At 37.5% G+C, this 16433-nt stretch overlaps 1 protein-coding gene across 1 annotated transcript; it reads right to left on the bottom strand.

Moving 5' to 3' along the window:
• Window positions 1-77: 77 nt before the first annotated feature.
• Window positions 78-15844, bottom strand: nfe2l1a (nfe2 like bZIP transcription factor 1a). Its single transcript, XM_077212055.1, has 6 exons — window positions 15690-15844; window positions 13439-14040; window positions 4241-4432; window positions 3312-3401; window positions 3017-3160; window positions 78-2368 (listed from the first exon to the last, which is right to left on the bottom strand). Exons 2-6 carry the CDS (start codon window positions 13958-13960, stop codon window positions 1157-1159), a joined length of 2160 nt encoding a protein of 719 aa, XP_077068170.1. The 5' UTR covers window positions 13961-14040; window positions 15690-15844; the 3' UTR covers window positions 78-1156.
• Between the last annotated feature and the right edge of the window lie 589 nt (window positions 15845-16433).

Below are 16433 nucleotides of genomic sequence, written 5' to 3'. Positions count from 1 at the left end.
GGATTATTTTAAGAAATGCTGTTTAAAAATGTACTTTGTTATATTAAGGTCCTATTTTACAGAAAAGAAATTGAAAATTCAGGACCATAAATGGCTTTTAATTAAAACAAAAGAGCTTGTCACCAAGAACATAAATTCACTGCAAAATATTAATCACAAGGTACATAAACAATTAAATATAAAAAGGTTTAAATTATTTACAAGGCATTTCAAAAATATTAATGAAAACAAATACCAGTTCTGTATTTTAACATTTCATCAATGTTAAAATAATACAATTTAAAATAAACCACACAAACTCAAGGACAGAATTCCAGTTCACTCAAAACATGGTGGGTCAAAAATCTTTAAACTTTACAGCCTTGTTATGTAGTTAATGTTAATCGAGCTCAAAACTAAATGTACATTCGTATTGTGTTCCCTATAATGAGATGGCAAACCAACACTTTTATCAAACCAGTAAGCAATATTTAAAACGCATTATCACTTTGTTTCAATACTTGGATTCCAAGCACAATTCCAAACATAATTTGCCATTCTAAAACAGGATTATTGTACTGTTTGTTTGGGAACAATTTACGATACTCCTACTTTGGTTCTTAATGTCCGCATGAATGTTGCAATAGTCTTTTCTTCCTTATTGTGACATCAAGTGAAACCGAGCAAGAAAATTGTTATTTTCTCCATTTGGAATTGATTGTCGTTTGCTGTAATCTCATGTGAGTCATTGATGGGTTGTTGGAAAGAAGGGACCCTCTCTGTGGCCCTTATAAATAAACATTCTGTTATTTGCTGTTGTGCCTTTCAGAAACGCCCGCTTTACATGTGACGTCAGCTACAGGGTTGAGTGCTTTCTCTGGCTAGACTCAGCCTCAGACACAAACTGCACGTTTGCTGCCCTTTACAGTCTGTTTTAGAGTATATTTAAACGTCTTTTACATCAAAAGTTCAAGGAAACACACATTGCCCTTCAAGTTAACATCAAAACCTTGTGGAACTTAACGTTCAGTCAAGTTGTATTATGTGGTTACACAGTATATGACATTTTAAAGGATGATCTCTTGGGTAAAAATACCCTCCTTGGTGTAAAATCCCTTTGAACTGTGGAAAACCAGCATGTAGACCTAATCAGCATCAGCTCATTGAAGAGTCCTCCTCACTTCTTGCGTTTTTGTCTCTTGCTCAGTTTGCGTCTGGAGTGTGAATCTGATCTGCGTTGGGATGTTACAGGGCTGGTGCAGTCTTGCTGCAATGTAAAGTTGTTGTCAGAGTAGAGCAGTCCCTGTTCCTCCCTTAGTCTCTCATACACCTCTTGATACAGGCTATTAAGAAGCTGCTTAATCTCCCTGATGGAGCACAAGATCTCTGACTTTTCCCTAAGCAGTGTGACCCGGAGGCGTCGCAAGCTATCCACATTACGCTCCAATCCCACTAGGACATTTAGCTTCCTTCGACGACAGTTCTGAGCTGCCATTTTGTTTTTACCCCTGCGGCGAATGTCTCTGATGAGCGAGAGCTGAGCCTCATTGAGGTGATATTTTGCTAGCAAACGGTTGAATTCCTCAACGGGCAAGTTTACGATGCGTTCGTTGGAGAATGGGATATTCAACGACTGTGCGTGTTTCTCATCCCGGCTGGACAGATGCTCCAGCACTTTCTCTTTCGACTCATCGAAGGGATCTTTTGGAGGTTTCTTCTGACTTTGAGGTTGGTTGTAGGTATGATTGTGTCCGATGTGCTCGAGCCAAGGAAGACGATGGAACTGCCTGGCTTCCAAAAAACTTGACTGACACATTTTGGTTTGTTCTGGCATGAAGCCACCCACAGCTCCATCCTCTTCCTTGATATGGGTGTAGCCCACGGCACCTTCCTCTGTTATCAAACTAGGGGTTGGGCTGGAGGGTGATGAAGAGCATGAAGATGATGATGAGGAACTGGAATTTTCAGATCCAATAGTGGAGGTAGAGCTTTGGCTATAGTCCAGGGATAAACCAGAGTCAGAATCTGCTTGGTTTTGCTCTTCAAGTTCTTCCAAATCCATTAGTCCAATCTCATCAAGCATGGCTTCCTCTAGCAGAGGATCTAAAGGGCTTGGCAGGCTAGTCCCAGTGAGGAGGGCTATGATATCGGAGTCTTCAAAAGCTTCTACATTAGCAGAGGTGTCCAAGTTGAGGTTTGGCAAGGAGTAGTTGTTAATCCGACAGGTTTCTTCCATGGTGACACTGTTTTGTGCATCAGTGGATCTTGGCAGAGTGACTCGGTGAAGGCTAACATCCTGATGAATAAAGTTGTGCATGGATCCAGTATTTCTGTCTGAATCACTTATATTGACGGGGGAATCACCTGTTCTTTCGGCTATATCCATGTCCTATAAAGATAAGAGAAGTTAAAAAAGGTTCTCTCTCATGTGAACTGGTCCATCATTTTGAATCTTTGACCCAGAAACACAATTTGAGTTAAAGTCATTAGGCCTGAATGAAAAAGTGATTGTTTTTTTTTATGATATAACAATGTTTTTACTCCAAATCCTTGTCAAGATATCATTTAAATGGTTGCTGAAAATGGCCTGGAAAAAATGAGCGCGTCACAATGCCTTTGCTCTCTATTGTGATAGCACTTGTTTTATTTCTGTTTAAAATGACGAAGTTGAGCACGCAAAAGATGCGGCATATGAACGGGCCATAAAAGGCAATTGTACTGCGCATGTGTCGAAGGCGTCCATCCGAGGTTGAGTATACTTATAAAGCTGTGCGGACATGACGATGCGGAACACGGAAAATGTTCTTTTTCCACATTAAAGAGCGTCAAAATGGCATTTAATATTTTAATCCTGTAAAAAAAAAACAATTGCCATAAATTTGAAAACTGAAACTTTATAACATTAAAACAGTTTTTTGCTTATCGTGTTTCTCAAACTATTCATTGCTACGACTCGATAGAGCGCGTCACATATGTTCAGAAGCACTGATGAACTTATAATTTGAGACATGCCAGTAAGATGCTTGCATTTCCATACCTGTGATTCCATGATGGCCAAAACATCTTGCCACTGATGCTCTAAGGTCAATGCGGATTCTTGTTCAGACAACAAGGGTGAGATGAGTGGCCTCTGAAACTGAAGTGCATGTTCTCCTACATTCTGTAAACCAGGACCTGTCAACTGAGAAAATGAAGACATTAAGATTTTCAAACGAGTTTGGAAAGCCAGCATTTCCTTTCAAAAGATTTTTTGCCTCTCTCTCTCTCAACCAATTCCTACTTCATTAATTGTTGAAAAAAGATGAAACGTTCATTCTAGATCAGGTTCTCACCTCTGGATCCTCTTCTGAGGCTAAGTTGTCATCGATGAGATGCAAGCACTCTTCAATGGCAAGAGAAGCGCCGTCCCTTACTCCTGACAACTGAAAGAGCAGCAAGTGAGCTGGAGGAAATTGTTAAATAAAACCCATATCACTCTGTTATCTGTCAAGGTCAAGCTATGACGCTCATACAGCACTTCTTTGGAATGTGGAAAGTGTTCATCAAGGTCAGAAGAAGCACTGAATAGCAAAACATTCGGTGCTGAAGTCTACTTTTTAGACAATATGTTAATTCAGTCTTACATGTGTCCTATTCACAAAATTTCAGTACTTTAGCTCATGGTACATATTTGTCTTCAAATTGAAAATAATTTGACAAATTACAAAATTAAGTGTCTTGTTTCATAGAATATAATGTCAAATTTAATAAATACAGTAGTGGCCAAAAGTGGTGTCTGGCCTATAAATGTTGATTCAAATATTATAAAAAGATTCTAAAAGATTTCATAAGCATATTGCGTAGTTGTGCGTGGAGTCAATTGTTTTATTTGTGATAAATCAATGAAACAAGCCAAATTGTGCAGATAATGTTTGTCCAGGCTGACATACAAAGAAATTATGAACACATCCAAAAACTTTTTTTGATCATATGCAAAAAGAGAACCAACTAAATATTAATAACTAATTATGTTGTAGTCTATATAAGCTTTTTCATGTGAGCTTTTTGTTTTTCCTGTGCTTTTCTTTCTCTTTTTTTGCATATTAAAATAAAACCTGTAGTTGTATGTTTGCCTTTTTTGCCAAATAAGTGTGTCAGATAAATACCTTAAGTTTAGTGATTTGTTCTTCCCTAATATTTGAAATATATAAAATATTTTATTTATATTTTGGTTTAATCAAACATGTAAATATTAAATATTTGGTGCCTAATTTATGGTCACCTGTAGATCCTCTCCAAACATCTGGTTGTGAAATGGATTTGTATTCCTCCAGCTATCCACCATAAATTCATCCTCTTCCTCTTCTTCCTCATTAAACAGGCTGAGTGGTTGTGTTCTTGCATTTTCCAACTGCTCCTGGTGGACATTTTGCAGAGGTTCTTGTTCCCAGAAGAAAGACATACCATCTCCCTCCTGCAAATGTAAAACGAAGGTCTAGTAAGGATAGGAAATTGTCCATCTTCCCCATATATATATATTTATATCGTGTTTTAAATTTGCGGTTTTCTTGTTGAAAAACGCATGCATTAAGGTATACTATAGTTTAAAATCTTCATCGAACATGTACTGGATCCATTTAACATTCTACAGGCTAACATAAATACAACAGAACAAAAATACATACGAAATAAACAGTGCTTTCCAGGTAGGTTTAACAGAGGTACAGAAATTAAATAAAGTAATCAAAGGTAAGATAACACTGCTGTATAAATTTAATATTAATCCTTATTAAAGTTACAGAAGGTATTTAATCAAGAGTAGTGAGCGATTTTTGTCTTTTTTTGTTTGATTTAACATTAAAATCACAGACAGCTGTCTCTTTAAAGGGATAGTTAGTTCACCCAAAAATGAAAATTCTGTCAGTATTTACTCACCCTCATGTTGTTACAAACCCCGTAAGACCTTCGTTCATCTTCGGAACACAAATTAAGATATTTTTGATTAAATCTGAGAGCTGGATCACTCCTCCATAGGCTTCTTCAGGGATTGAAACTTGCCAGCCCCGAAAAATCATTAAAGTCATCGTAAAAATAGTCCAAGTGACTACAGTGGCTCAATCTTAAGTGTATCAAACGACGAGAATACTTTTTGTGCGCAAACAAACAAAAATAAGGACTTTATTTCAACTATTCATTTCCTTCTCTATGGGCCTCAGTTAACGTAGTGTAATTGCGTAGAGCTACGTCACACGTAGGCTCACTATTGCCCGACGCTGGTCATGTGGGTGATGCGTGTGACGTACAACAACAGAAGCTTACGCCATTACACTAGTGAACTGACTCGAGGCCCAGAGAGAAGGAAATGAATAGTTGTAATAAAGTCTTTATTTTGGGGGGGTTTTGCGCACAAAAAGTATTCTCGTCGTTTGATAAACTTAAGATTGAGCCACTGTAGTCACTTGGACTATTTTTACGATGTCTTTAATGACTTTTCAGGGCTGGCAAGTTTCAATCCCTCAAGAAGCCTATGGACTAGTATGGAGGAGTGATCCAGCTCTCAGATTCCATCAAAAATATCTTAATTCGTGTTCCGAAGATGAACGAAGGTCTTACGGGGTTGGAACAACATGAGGGGGAGTAATTATTGACAGAATTTTAATTTTAGGGTGAACTAACCCTTTAAGAGCTGCACTGATCCAACATACTGATACACACATGCGTTTTATTTCTCAACTGTTTATGTTCATTCAAGCCACAACTTGTGTTTACTAGGATATGCACCAAGATGGGCGTTTTGATATAATTTTCTGTGAATTTATCCGTTCAAGTGCAAGAAGACTCGAAAAAGAACTTGATTCAATACTCACGATGTCTGAGATGCGGCTTTCTGGGGGTTCAGAGTTAGATGTATGTGCACAGTCTCAGTCTGTATTGTCGAGCTCTGCTATATTGTACAGTTTTCATTTTGTTTTAGCAAGTTTTTAATTATTTTACCAAGAGAAAAACGTTGGATTATGCAACAGACATTACACAACTCAATGCCTTCACACAGTTAATCAAAACTATCATTATCTGCATTTTTCATGCTATAGCCGATATGTTGTTGGTTTTAAATTGATCAAAAGCTATGGCCCATTCATCTATGCAACTCTAATATATATATATATATATAGTACTGTGCAAACGTCTTATGCACACAAGTATTTTCACACACAAAAAAAATTGTTTTTAAGCCAGTTATTTATATATTTTGCTGTAGTGTGTCAGTAGGAAATATCATTTTATATTTCCAAACATTTCTTTTGCCATGAATTGTAATAATCCTGTGAGATTGTTGTATGCACAAGTAGTCTGACAAAAGCCGATATAATCAAATCTCACTGTCATCGATTCTGTCTGTGATGATTACATAAAGAAACAGAAAAAACTGAGACAGACTAAATCCAGAAGAACTGCAGCAACGTCTCCAAGACATTTGAAGACTTGAATGACTGGCTTAAAACCATTCATTTCTGGTGAAAATACTAACATGCCTAAGCCTTTTGCACAGTATTATATATATATAAAATCCAGATGGGTGATGTTTTGGCCTCTATGGAACCCATACATTTAAAAACAACAGACAGCTCTTGGCTATAAATAGACTTAACCTTTCCCTGTCCGGGAGCGTGATTAATAAAAACGATTGGTCTCTTGGGTGTCTGTGCTGTTGTTATTGGAAGTCCCCTTAGCCTCCACAGACCCCTGTGGTCCTTGTGACTATCATAGGTTGACTAATATGTTTTTGGCATTAGGGGAATAACAACTCGAGTCCCCCCTGCCTTATAGTTAAGATTAGGGTGTCATTTAATCATGTAACCTATTCAGTACAAATCAACTTCCACACATATATATGCTCAGTCAGAGAGGGTTTGACAAGGTCACAGCTGCCTGTTTATGTATGAGCTTAAGGTATGTGGAGCAGTAAGATGTCTATAATGTACTGTTCGTTTGATCCATTTTGAGGGGATGGGCCCAGACACTTGATCAGTAGCCGGTAAACAGGCATTGCGAAAGCAAATGTGCATGTCTTCTCGGATTACAAAACAAGCCAGGCTGGTGCTGTGGACGCCAAGCCAGCACATGCTCAGGCATATCTAACAGGGGTCAGTTTATATTTGGGGTAACAACAAGCTTGCACAGTCAATTACATGTGCCCTTGTTTGAACTACAGTGATTCGAGATGGGGATTTTTCAATATCTTAATGATTCCTGGCCTTCTCATTGACTTCTCTTGTGTGGATCTAACATTAAGAAGTCTGCAAATATAACAGATAGCCTATTAGGGATGCACAATATATCAGCATCAGCGATATTAAGAGTTTTATTTATTTATCAGTATTGATTAATAGTTGATGTTTAATTGTGCATGCTATGCTCATTTGCTCTTTTTATATTTAGGTTACCATTGCTGGAAGTGCTTCACAATTCTGGATAAATTGAAATTCGGGTTAGTGATGTTTCAGTGATTTACAAAACCTTATGATTAGTTCACTAAATAAATAACATGTAATTTACTAGTTTCTGCCTAGATTTCCTTTGCTTTAAGAAATTACATTAAAACAAAAATATGTTTGTGAAAGGTAGTATGCAGACAATAATGATGTGTACTTAAAAAGTAATGTGTTTTTATAAAAATATGTATTAACCCTCTGGGGACTAAGCTCTTTTTGGTCCGTTTTCTCTATTTTTACATTTGGGCTTATAAACTATATGTAATGGAGATGGAACACTATGTGTTTGGTATCTATGGATTCAGAAGACCCTAAGCTAACATAAGCACACATGTCATATGTTTATAAAGGAAGTATGAGTGAAAATGTACCATAAACTAGATGATTTCAAAAACGGAAATTAGATTTTTGGCATTTATTTTTCTGTAAATCACACATCACACAACAATAGTGAACAGTTTTTGAACAAAAAATATATTTGTCAAAGCCTTTGCTTGACAGACATGTGTAATTGTTAAATAAAATGTGTAAAGAACAATGAAAAATGTAGCTTTATTTTCAAATAGTCCCAGGCGTTTTTCTTAGGAATGTTTAGAATTTTCTAAGCAATGCTTTCTCCTCGTCACTCTCCAGTAATTGTTCCAGAGCTTGTTCCACCGTAAATAGTTTACTGCTTGCATCATAAAAGTGCAAAAAACAATAAATAATGCTATAATTGTATGTGTGTATATATATATATATATATATATATATATATATATATATTATAATTGTTCTGTCTCTCTCTCATATCTCTGTGCGCTCTCGCTCCGTAAAGCCTTGTTTATACTCGACGCGTCCGTTAGCTTTCTGTCATCTCTGCCACTCAACGCTGTTTGCGTAATAGTATATAGTACCACCCCTTGCAAGGCTACAGAGTCCTCCGATTTGCTAGAATACGTCATGGTAACCTTCCTCTGATTGGGTAAGAAAAATAATCCTCCATCTGCAATTTTTCCATTGGTTGTTGCTCGTGAATCTGCCAAACAACATCGATTTCATTGGACTTTGATGAAGTGGTATAGCGCAACAAGGAAGTGTGTATACAAGCCGGGTAAGTTTGTTATCACTGTTTTCAGCAGAATCTGAGGAAGACGGCAAAAAAGACGGCACCTCTCTATCATTAATAGTTTTTAAGATAATTACACATTTGTAAAAGTATGTCATTTTGGGCGGTACCGCCCAATCCATCCCCTGAGGGTTAATTTGAATGGAGCAGTTAAAATCACAGGGCAAAAAAATGAAATTTATTTTCCTCTATTGCAGGGGTCACCAAACTCGGTCCTGGAGGGCCGCTGTCCTGCAGAGTTTAACTTTCCTCAACACACCTGCTTGAAAGTTTCTAGCCTAGTGAGACCTTGATAAGCTGGTTCAGGTGTGTTTAATTGGGGTTGGAGCTGAACTCTGCAGGATAGTAGCCGTCCAGGACTGAGTTTGGTGACCCCTGCTCTATAGAGTACGTACCTTGCCGGAGGAACAGAAGTTTATGCTGGATCCATCGTGGTTTAGGATTGGGTCTACCAAAGAAACTTATGTTCCTCCGGCAAGGTACGGACTCTATATAGGAATATAAAATTCAGTTTTGTGCCCTGGGAACAATCAGAGAACTAACCAACAAGAAAACTACAAACTGACTACAAAATGGCACAGGAAACAGGAAAATAACCAGGTAGAATACAACCAAATAACAGAAACATAAGATACACAAAACAATATTTCCTGTGGATCACAAGTGCCGAAACATTTTGTTCTCATATTTTTATTTTTATTTTTTGGAGATGGAAAATTGACAGGCCTGTGCTGTGGTTGCCCTCCAGGTCTTCGCGCTAGTCACATGACTGAAAACTATAAATAAATCAGCATCAGTACTTGCCATCTCATACACAAAACCCAAGGATGAACTTATCACCAGACTGCATGCTTCTATTAATCTCTAGGGGTAAAAGAGTCAACAGTCTGATCCAGGAACAACATGGCCGCCAGTCAGTACACGTCAAATGTGCAATAGGGCCAAATATGCAGCCTTTAGTACATTCTAGACTGGCTCTTGGTTCAGAAATAGCCATGCGGATCATGTGCATGGAAACCTGTCAAATTTGATCTGGTCTGTACTCTGTACATGTAGGGGACTTGGCACATGGCAGCTGTTTCTAAGTTCAGGGTCCTTACTCAAGGGGAATTCGAGTTCAGTAAGTCTTGTACTGTGTGTAACATCTTACTCTGTTTCAAAGCCCATTGAAGGAACAGAAAGTAAAAAGCATCCAGTTGAATTTTCCCTAGCTGTCCTGCTGAGTTTATGCATGTGAACAGAAAGCAAAAGAAAGCGACTCGATGCTTCTCACAAATGTCAATAATGTGGGCGCACAGCCAGGCAGCCGTACAGTCACACTAAACACTGTGTGCATATGCTGGCAGCCTGCTGTGGGTCATGTGATAACCCCGTTTAAAGTGTCCCTATTATGCTTTTAAGGATATTTAGGATATTATTAGTGTGTAATATAGCTGTTTGTTCATTTAAAAGGTCTGCACAGTATCAAAAAATCAAAGTGCTCAACAAATAAAGTTATTGGCTCCCAAAAGAGAGAGAGAAAAAAGGTTCTGAACTGCCTGAAAAGAGTCGTCAGTAATTTCAGTCTTCACTTTCTGTTGCAAACCTGTTTGTAACATACATAATTCCAGCCTGCTCTTCATTGGCTGCCCGAGAACAACTTTGACCTACTTTTACCTGACCATGTAACACTGTAGTTGTAGCTGAGGCCCTGGAAGAGATTGGTTTGTGTTGTCAACATGTTGCTAAGATGCTTTTTTCTGCAGTGCGAAAGCAAGGATGAGGACGCGTGCTCGAATTGATACAGTAAAGCCTCGGATATGGTACTGGGCATTTCGTTTGCAACATGTACTGTAAGCAGTAGACCAATCACAACAGACTGGGCCATCTGGGCCAATCAGAGCAGAGTAGGCTCTCAGAAAGGCGGGGTTTAGATAGATTGAATCGTTTAATGAACCGTTTCGGACACTGTGAAAAGAGAGGAAACAATGTATACAATGAGGAAATTAATGTTTCATGTTGAACTTTTAATATTTAATTTATTTTTACCTTAAATGCATGTAAGCAAAATCAGCAACCTTTAAAATAGCATAATAGGGGAACTTTAACTCAACAAAATATTACAAACAGTGAGACTGATGTTTTTTTGTGTTTGGAATAGACTAACACAACGACCTTTATATACTTTTAAATGACTGTTCAGACATTCATTTGCTCAATATGGTGTAACAAATAATATGGACCTAGATCTAAGATTGATAATTTTCTACTTATTCTAGAGTCTGAAAATGATTAGTTGGAATTGTTTACAATACAGAAACTTACGTAACATGCTAGTATACACTTTAGCCCCATTACCAAGAATACTCTGGGTCTCATGAAACACTAACGGTCAGTAAGACAACAAACAACATGCAACACTTAAGTAACACGTGGAGGGGAAACCCAAACAAGATGTTTGAAGTTGTTTAACGCTCAGCTGTGCCTCAGGGCAAAGACGAGGACACATGCATCTGTCCAACTCAATAACAAATCTATGTGCACATCCAGACCAGACGCTTCTGGTATTGAGCCAGTGCTGTTTGGGTGTATGTTTTCAGAATTGATATTAGCAAATAGAGTTTGTTTAATGTGGTTAAGCTACTAGTGTATTATCAATATCTGAATAAATGAAATGCATACCGTGATAATTTTTTCATGAGTTTGTTAATCATTTTTTTTTTTTTTCTTGTTTCACATAATTTCGCAACTCACTGTCAAGTATAATGCATCAGCTGATAACCTAATAAGATTCACAGGTAAAACACTTCCTTATTTTGTAAGGGCACGATTTAACTGGAAATCACGCCATGAGGGAAAAAACATAGTTGGCAGGTCAATAAAGTCAGATGTAATAACTGTTTTTCTTTTTGTTAAACCAGATTTCTGCGCTCTGTAGAAGGCAAATACAATACATAGCAAATTAGAAGACGTAAATGGTGTAGTTGACTTTTACAAATATTTTTAGTTTTTAACTTTGGGGTCAGCAAAATGTTTTTAAAAGAAGTATCTTATTCTCACCAAGGCTGCATTTATTTCATTTAAAAAAACTAAAAACAATAATATTTTGAAATATTATTACAATTTAAAATAGCTGTTTTATATTCGAATATATTTTAAAATGTAATTTATTACTGTGATCAAAGCTGAATTTTCAGCATCATTACTCCAGTCTTCAGTGTCACATGATCCTTCAGAAATCATTCTAAGATGATTTGCAGCTCAAAAATGTCTTTCTATTATCGATGTTGAAATCAGTTGTGCTGCTTAATGTTTTTGAGGAATACATTTTTCAGAATTCTTTGATTAATTGAAAAAAAAAACAGCATTTAATTAAAATAGAAATTGTTGGTAACATTATATTTAGTCACTTTTTATCCATTTAAAGGTGAAGTGTGTATTTTTTAGCGACATCTAGCGGTTCGGTTGCGAGTTGCACTAATGGCTCAGCCCACTGCTCACCCCTCCCTTTCGAAGAAGCTACGGTGGCTAAAACAGGACAAACATATCGTCGTCTGAGACAGCAGAGAATAGCCAGAGTCAGCCAAGAGTGTGTAACATTGTCACTGTTTCTGTACCACAGTCCATTATAAACCATATCATGGATAAAGTTTACAAAGCCATAGTCAGGTGAGGATCAAGGGTCTTAATATATAATATAATTGTAGTAATGAGCTGATTGTCTCACAAATGTAACCAGCACATTTCCCCCCACATAGCAAACCCATAATACAGCGAGGGAGAAGAACCACATGAAACTATATGCAACTACATATTTTTTCTAACAGGGTAGTAAAAGTTTAGCTGGCTAAATATGAGCTGTTATTGTGGCTGAGCTGGTTATAGCGTAAAGCCTTGTTTAAACTCGACAGCCCAAAGGTGCGCGCGGCAAAAATGACGTGATTGTAACAGCGTGCGCGCCTCCGCATCCCCTAGACACCATTTACTACACACAATAGGCTTTTTTTCTCTGATTTTGAAAACTCTTGGCGATCGACTTAAAATGCTTCCAAGATCGACTTGTCGACTGCGATCGACGGGTTGGTGATTCCTGTAACGTTACTGTTTTACGGTCAATGACAAGAGTACTAATCAGCTGTCTCACGAACGTAACCAGCACATTTATCCCCACATAGCAAAGCCATAACACAGCGAGGGAGAAGAACTAAGTTACATGAAACAATCAAACTACTTTTACACCACTGACAAGGGAAAGGTCACTACTCACGGTGTTTATGGCTAGCTTCTAGCTTTCTGCTGCTTCTCTTTCAAGGTAGTGACGAAACGCGCTCTGTAGCGCTGTTTGATTGTTTGGCTACGGTAGAAACATGACGTCACAATATGTCGACCTTCTTAGAAGGGGGTGCCCGCGGTTATGTAGATGTAAATGTCTCATTCTAAGGTAATAAAAACATTACGGTTTATTAAGTAAGTTCTTTATACACCACTGAAAACATAGTTATGGATGTCATATTGCATTTCTGTTAATAGATACTCAAAATTATTACACATTGCACATTTAATGCATCCTAGATCAAAAGTGTTTATTTATTTGTTTATTTTAAAAACATCTTATTAACCCCAACTTTTGAGAGATATATCAAAATGTGTCTCCAAATAATTATTGTAGCAATTCTTTTTAAATTTTGACAAAAAATTTATTTTATTCTTGTATGCATTTTAAAGTTTTAAAAATAACCACTAATGAGAGTGAAACATCCTTGCATGAAGGGTGTTGCTAGCACCAACTTCCGTTCTTCAAATATTAACTAATTTATCTATTGTGTAACAAACCACAAAGCAGGTCATTGGCGGAAAAACGAAATCCTTTTTCTAAGCTTTCACTGGCTTCACTGCTTACCTCTTTAATGAGTTCATCTTCGTCTGGATGGTTGAGGTTTCTTGACATGTGCCCCAAAGGTCCAAGGTTTTGATCCTCAACTACGTCATAGCCAAGTTCTCCTCCATTTCCCAACCTCATGCTTAGCTCTGAGGGTTCCTCCACATCTTCAAGTCCTCCAGCTTCCTCAAGGAGACCTACTTGACCTGGAATGGAGACTCCATTGTCAGGCTCCCTGTGGACCAACCAGGCTTCCAACTCTGCCGCTGGCACCTGCAGGCGGTCCAGGGAGCGTACCCAACTCAGAAGTCTGCGGGCTGTGAAGAACTCATCTAGGTCTACGCTTTTTGGGTGCAGGTTATATCCATCCAGGATGTTTTGGAGATTGTGGAATTGAGTCTGAGTTACAGCTAAACTTGGGCCCTGAATGATTTCGCTAAAGGGGGGCAGGTAGGGATCCACATCCACACGCATCCCGGACAGACTGAGAAGAATAGCCACTTGAAGCAGGCCATCAGTTAGGTACTTCTTTAGGTCTGGCATGGCCAAAACCAGTGCCAGGAGCTTTCAAAACTCTCCAGAAATAAAAGTGTTCATAGGGGAAAAAAATCTTTCACAAAATCCTGAAACAGAGAAGAATGATATAGCCTAATATCAGAATTAAACACATTATCAGTCAGTGTTTTAATGCAAATGAGTTGTTGCTTAGATGAACTCTTCTTTTGTGTTTGGTCTTTTTTTTTTAAATGTAGGCTACTCAAAAAATATAGGCTATTTCAAAAATCTCTATCTTTATTGTTTTTATAGCTTCAAAAAGTGGAAGAGGCATGCATTACATCTGAGAGATGTAAAAGACTTAGAATGGAAATTGAAAATCATATTTAAGTTATAAATGTTTATGAGAAAGATCAAGGTCACTGTAAAAGACTGAGACCTCATTAAGTATTGTTAAAGGGATTGTTCTACCCTGTATACATTTCATTGTTCTGCTGAACACAAATGAAGATATTTTGAAGAATGTTTGTAGCCAAACAGTTGTGGGGCACCATTGACTTCCATAGTATATTTTTTCCATAGTATGGAAGTCAAAAGGGTCCATCAACTGTTTGGTTACAAACATTCTTCAAAATATCTTCCTTTGTTCCCTACAGGGTTGGAAGAACTTGAGGGTGAGTAAATGATGACAGAATTTTCATTTTAGGGTGAACTGTCCCTTTAAGTTCCTGGCCTCTGATTGGTCGTACAGCGTTCCACCTATTCACTTGGTATCGTTCTGCTGTCAGGAACTTTCTTTAGCGGAAGGATGTTTTTTTTATTCATAATCTTGTTGAACAATATATGAAAGGCAGAACTGAAAGATTTACACAAAAAAAACTGACATTACATTCAATTGTCAGATCAAACAGGCTACATATAATACCAAACAATAAGTAAGGAAAGAAAAACAAATAAATGAATGAATAAAAAGAAAAGTAGGAGAGTAGGAGTTTTTTTATATGATAAAACCTAAATCTTCCAAAAAAGAACACAAATACATTTCTTTGGTAGACTAATTTTCATTCCTCGGAAGGATGCAAATGAATTTACTGAATAGCCTACAATTTCAATTAAAATTGCACTTCAAAAACCAATGAGGCACGCGAGGCTGTGCTGTTTTTAATATTCAGTTTTTTAGCTTAAACGTAGGCTAGGCAGAAGTTTCACACATGAATTAACAATTTTACAGTGGACGCGTGAAACTTCGAGAATCTTCTGCTATATTGACGAATCAACAAGACTGAAGATTGCTGCAATCATCAACGCCTGACTCACTCCCGTTGACCCACTTATTGATGTTTTCATAACAGGCAACAGGCGACTTGAGTCAGCTGTAATGTTGCTAATCAAAACTTTTCTCGTGAAATAAACATTAGAGGTCCAAGTGTTCTAATAAGCAGTTAATTGAATAAAATAAGAAATTTCACAATATTAACATTACAATACAATAACTCATAATACAATAGCTATTACATTGTTTTCCACTAACATGTGACAGGATTAACAGCAATGCAAACTTGCACATTTACAGTTAGTTAATTCACAATATAGGAATAGGCATAGCCTAGCTTTACGCTGATAAATTGTCTTAGATTATGTCAATCATTTTTAAGTGATTCATATTTTCAAATGAACGATGGATATTAGATTAATTAGCCTACATTTCGCACTAGGCATATGCTCGCAATATCAGCTGTTTAGATTTGGACTATCCATAAGCTAGACAAAACATTACCTTGTCTACGGACACGGTGTTCTGGTAGTCGCTATATAAAGGCGTGAGAGCAGGATGCTCCTCTTGGATGATCTGAATCACACAACTTCACATGCTCTATAACAGTGTGCGAGTGTATTTATGGGGCAGTGGCGGAAAGTATTGGTCTCCTCCCTAAATGACGCGATGAGCCTTTCAGTTTTCTTTCTGCAAGACCGCGCGTGCTCGCCCAGTTTGTGAGTGTTTAGAACAGATAAGGCTACTGATTTTTCCAATAACACATCAGATGTGTTTTTCAGAGCTTTCCTTAAAACCATGAAACAATTGTCACAGGGTAACTGACAGGAAAAAATTATAACAATAGCTGCTCAGAACTACTGATGTGAGCTGCTGATGGCAAACTATGCAGTAGGCTACATTATGCAATAGTGGGCTATAGTATTTAGAGGAATACAAACACGTTTAACAAACACCATTAACATAACATACTATATAGCCTATACAACATTTAAAGGGGGGGATGTGGGGGTATGCAGATTAGCCTATTATTATTATTATTATTGGTATTATTAAGAAGTTAAGAAGTAATTTTAAGTAGGCTAATAGTTTATTTACAGTAAGCTGAGTGTAAGCAAGATCCTTTTTCCCTGAACCTTTCCAGCTTTGCTGCCCCCTGTCGCGCTAGTAAGTGGTGACGTTACATAATTCATGGCTTATAGCTGTCGTTCATTATCTATTCATTGCATGCCCTGTTTGATGTGGAAG

This window comes from Siphateles boraxobius, unplaced genomic scaffold (assembly GCF_051911475.1).
Source record: "Siphateles boraxobius isolate OS27281-9 unplaced genomic scaffold, OSU_SipBor_1 66, whole genome shotgun sequence".
Classification (NCBI taxonomy): domain Eukaryota; kingdom Metazoa; phylum Chordata; class Actinopteri; order Cypriniformes; family Leuciscidae; genus Siphateles; species Siphateles boraxobius.
The sequence above is the reverse complement of the archived record's forward strand: the minus strand, read 5'-3'. Positions and strand labels throughout refer to the sequence as shown.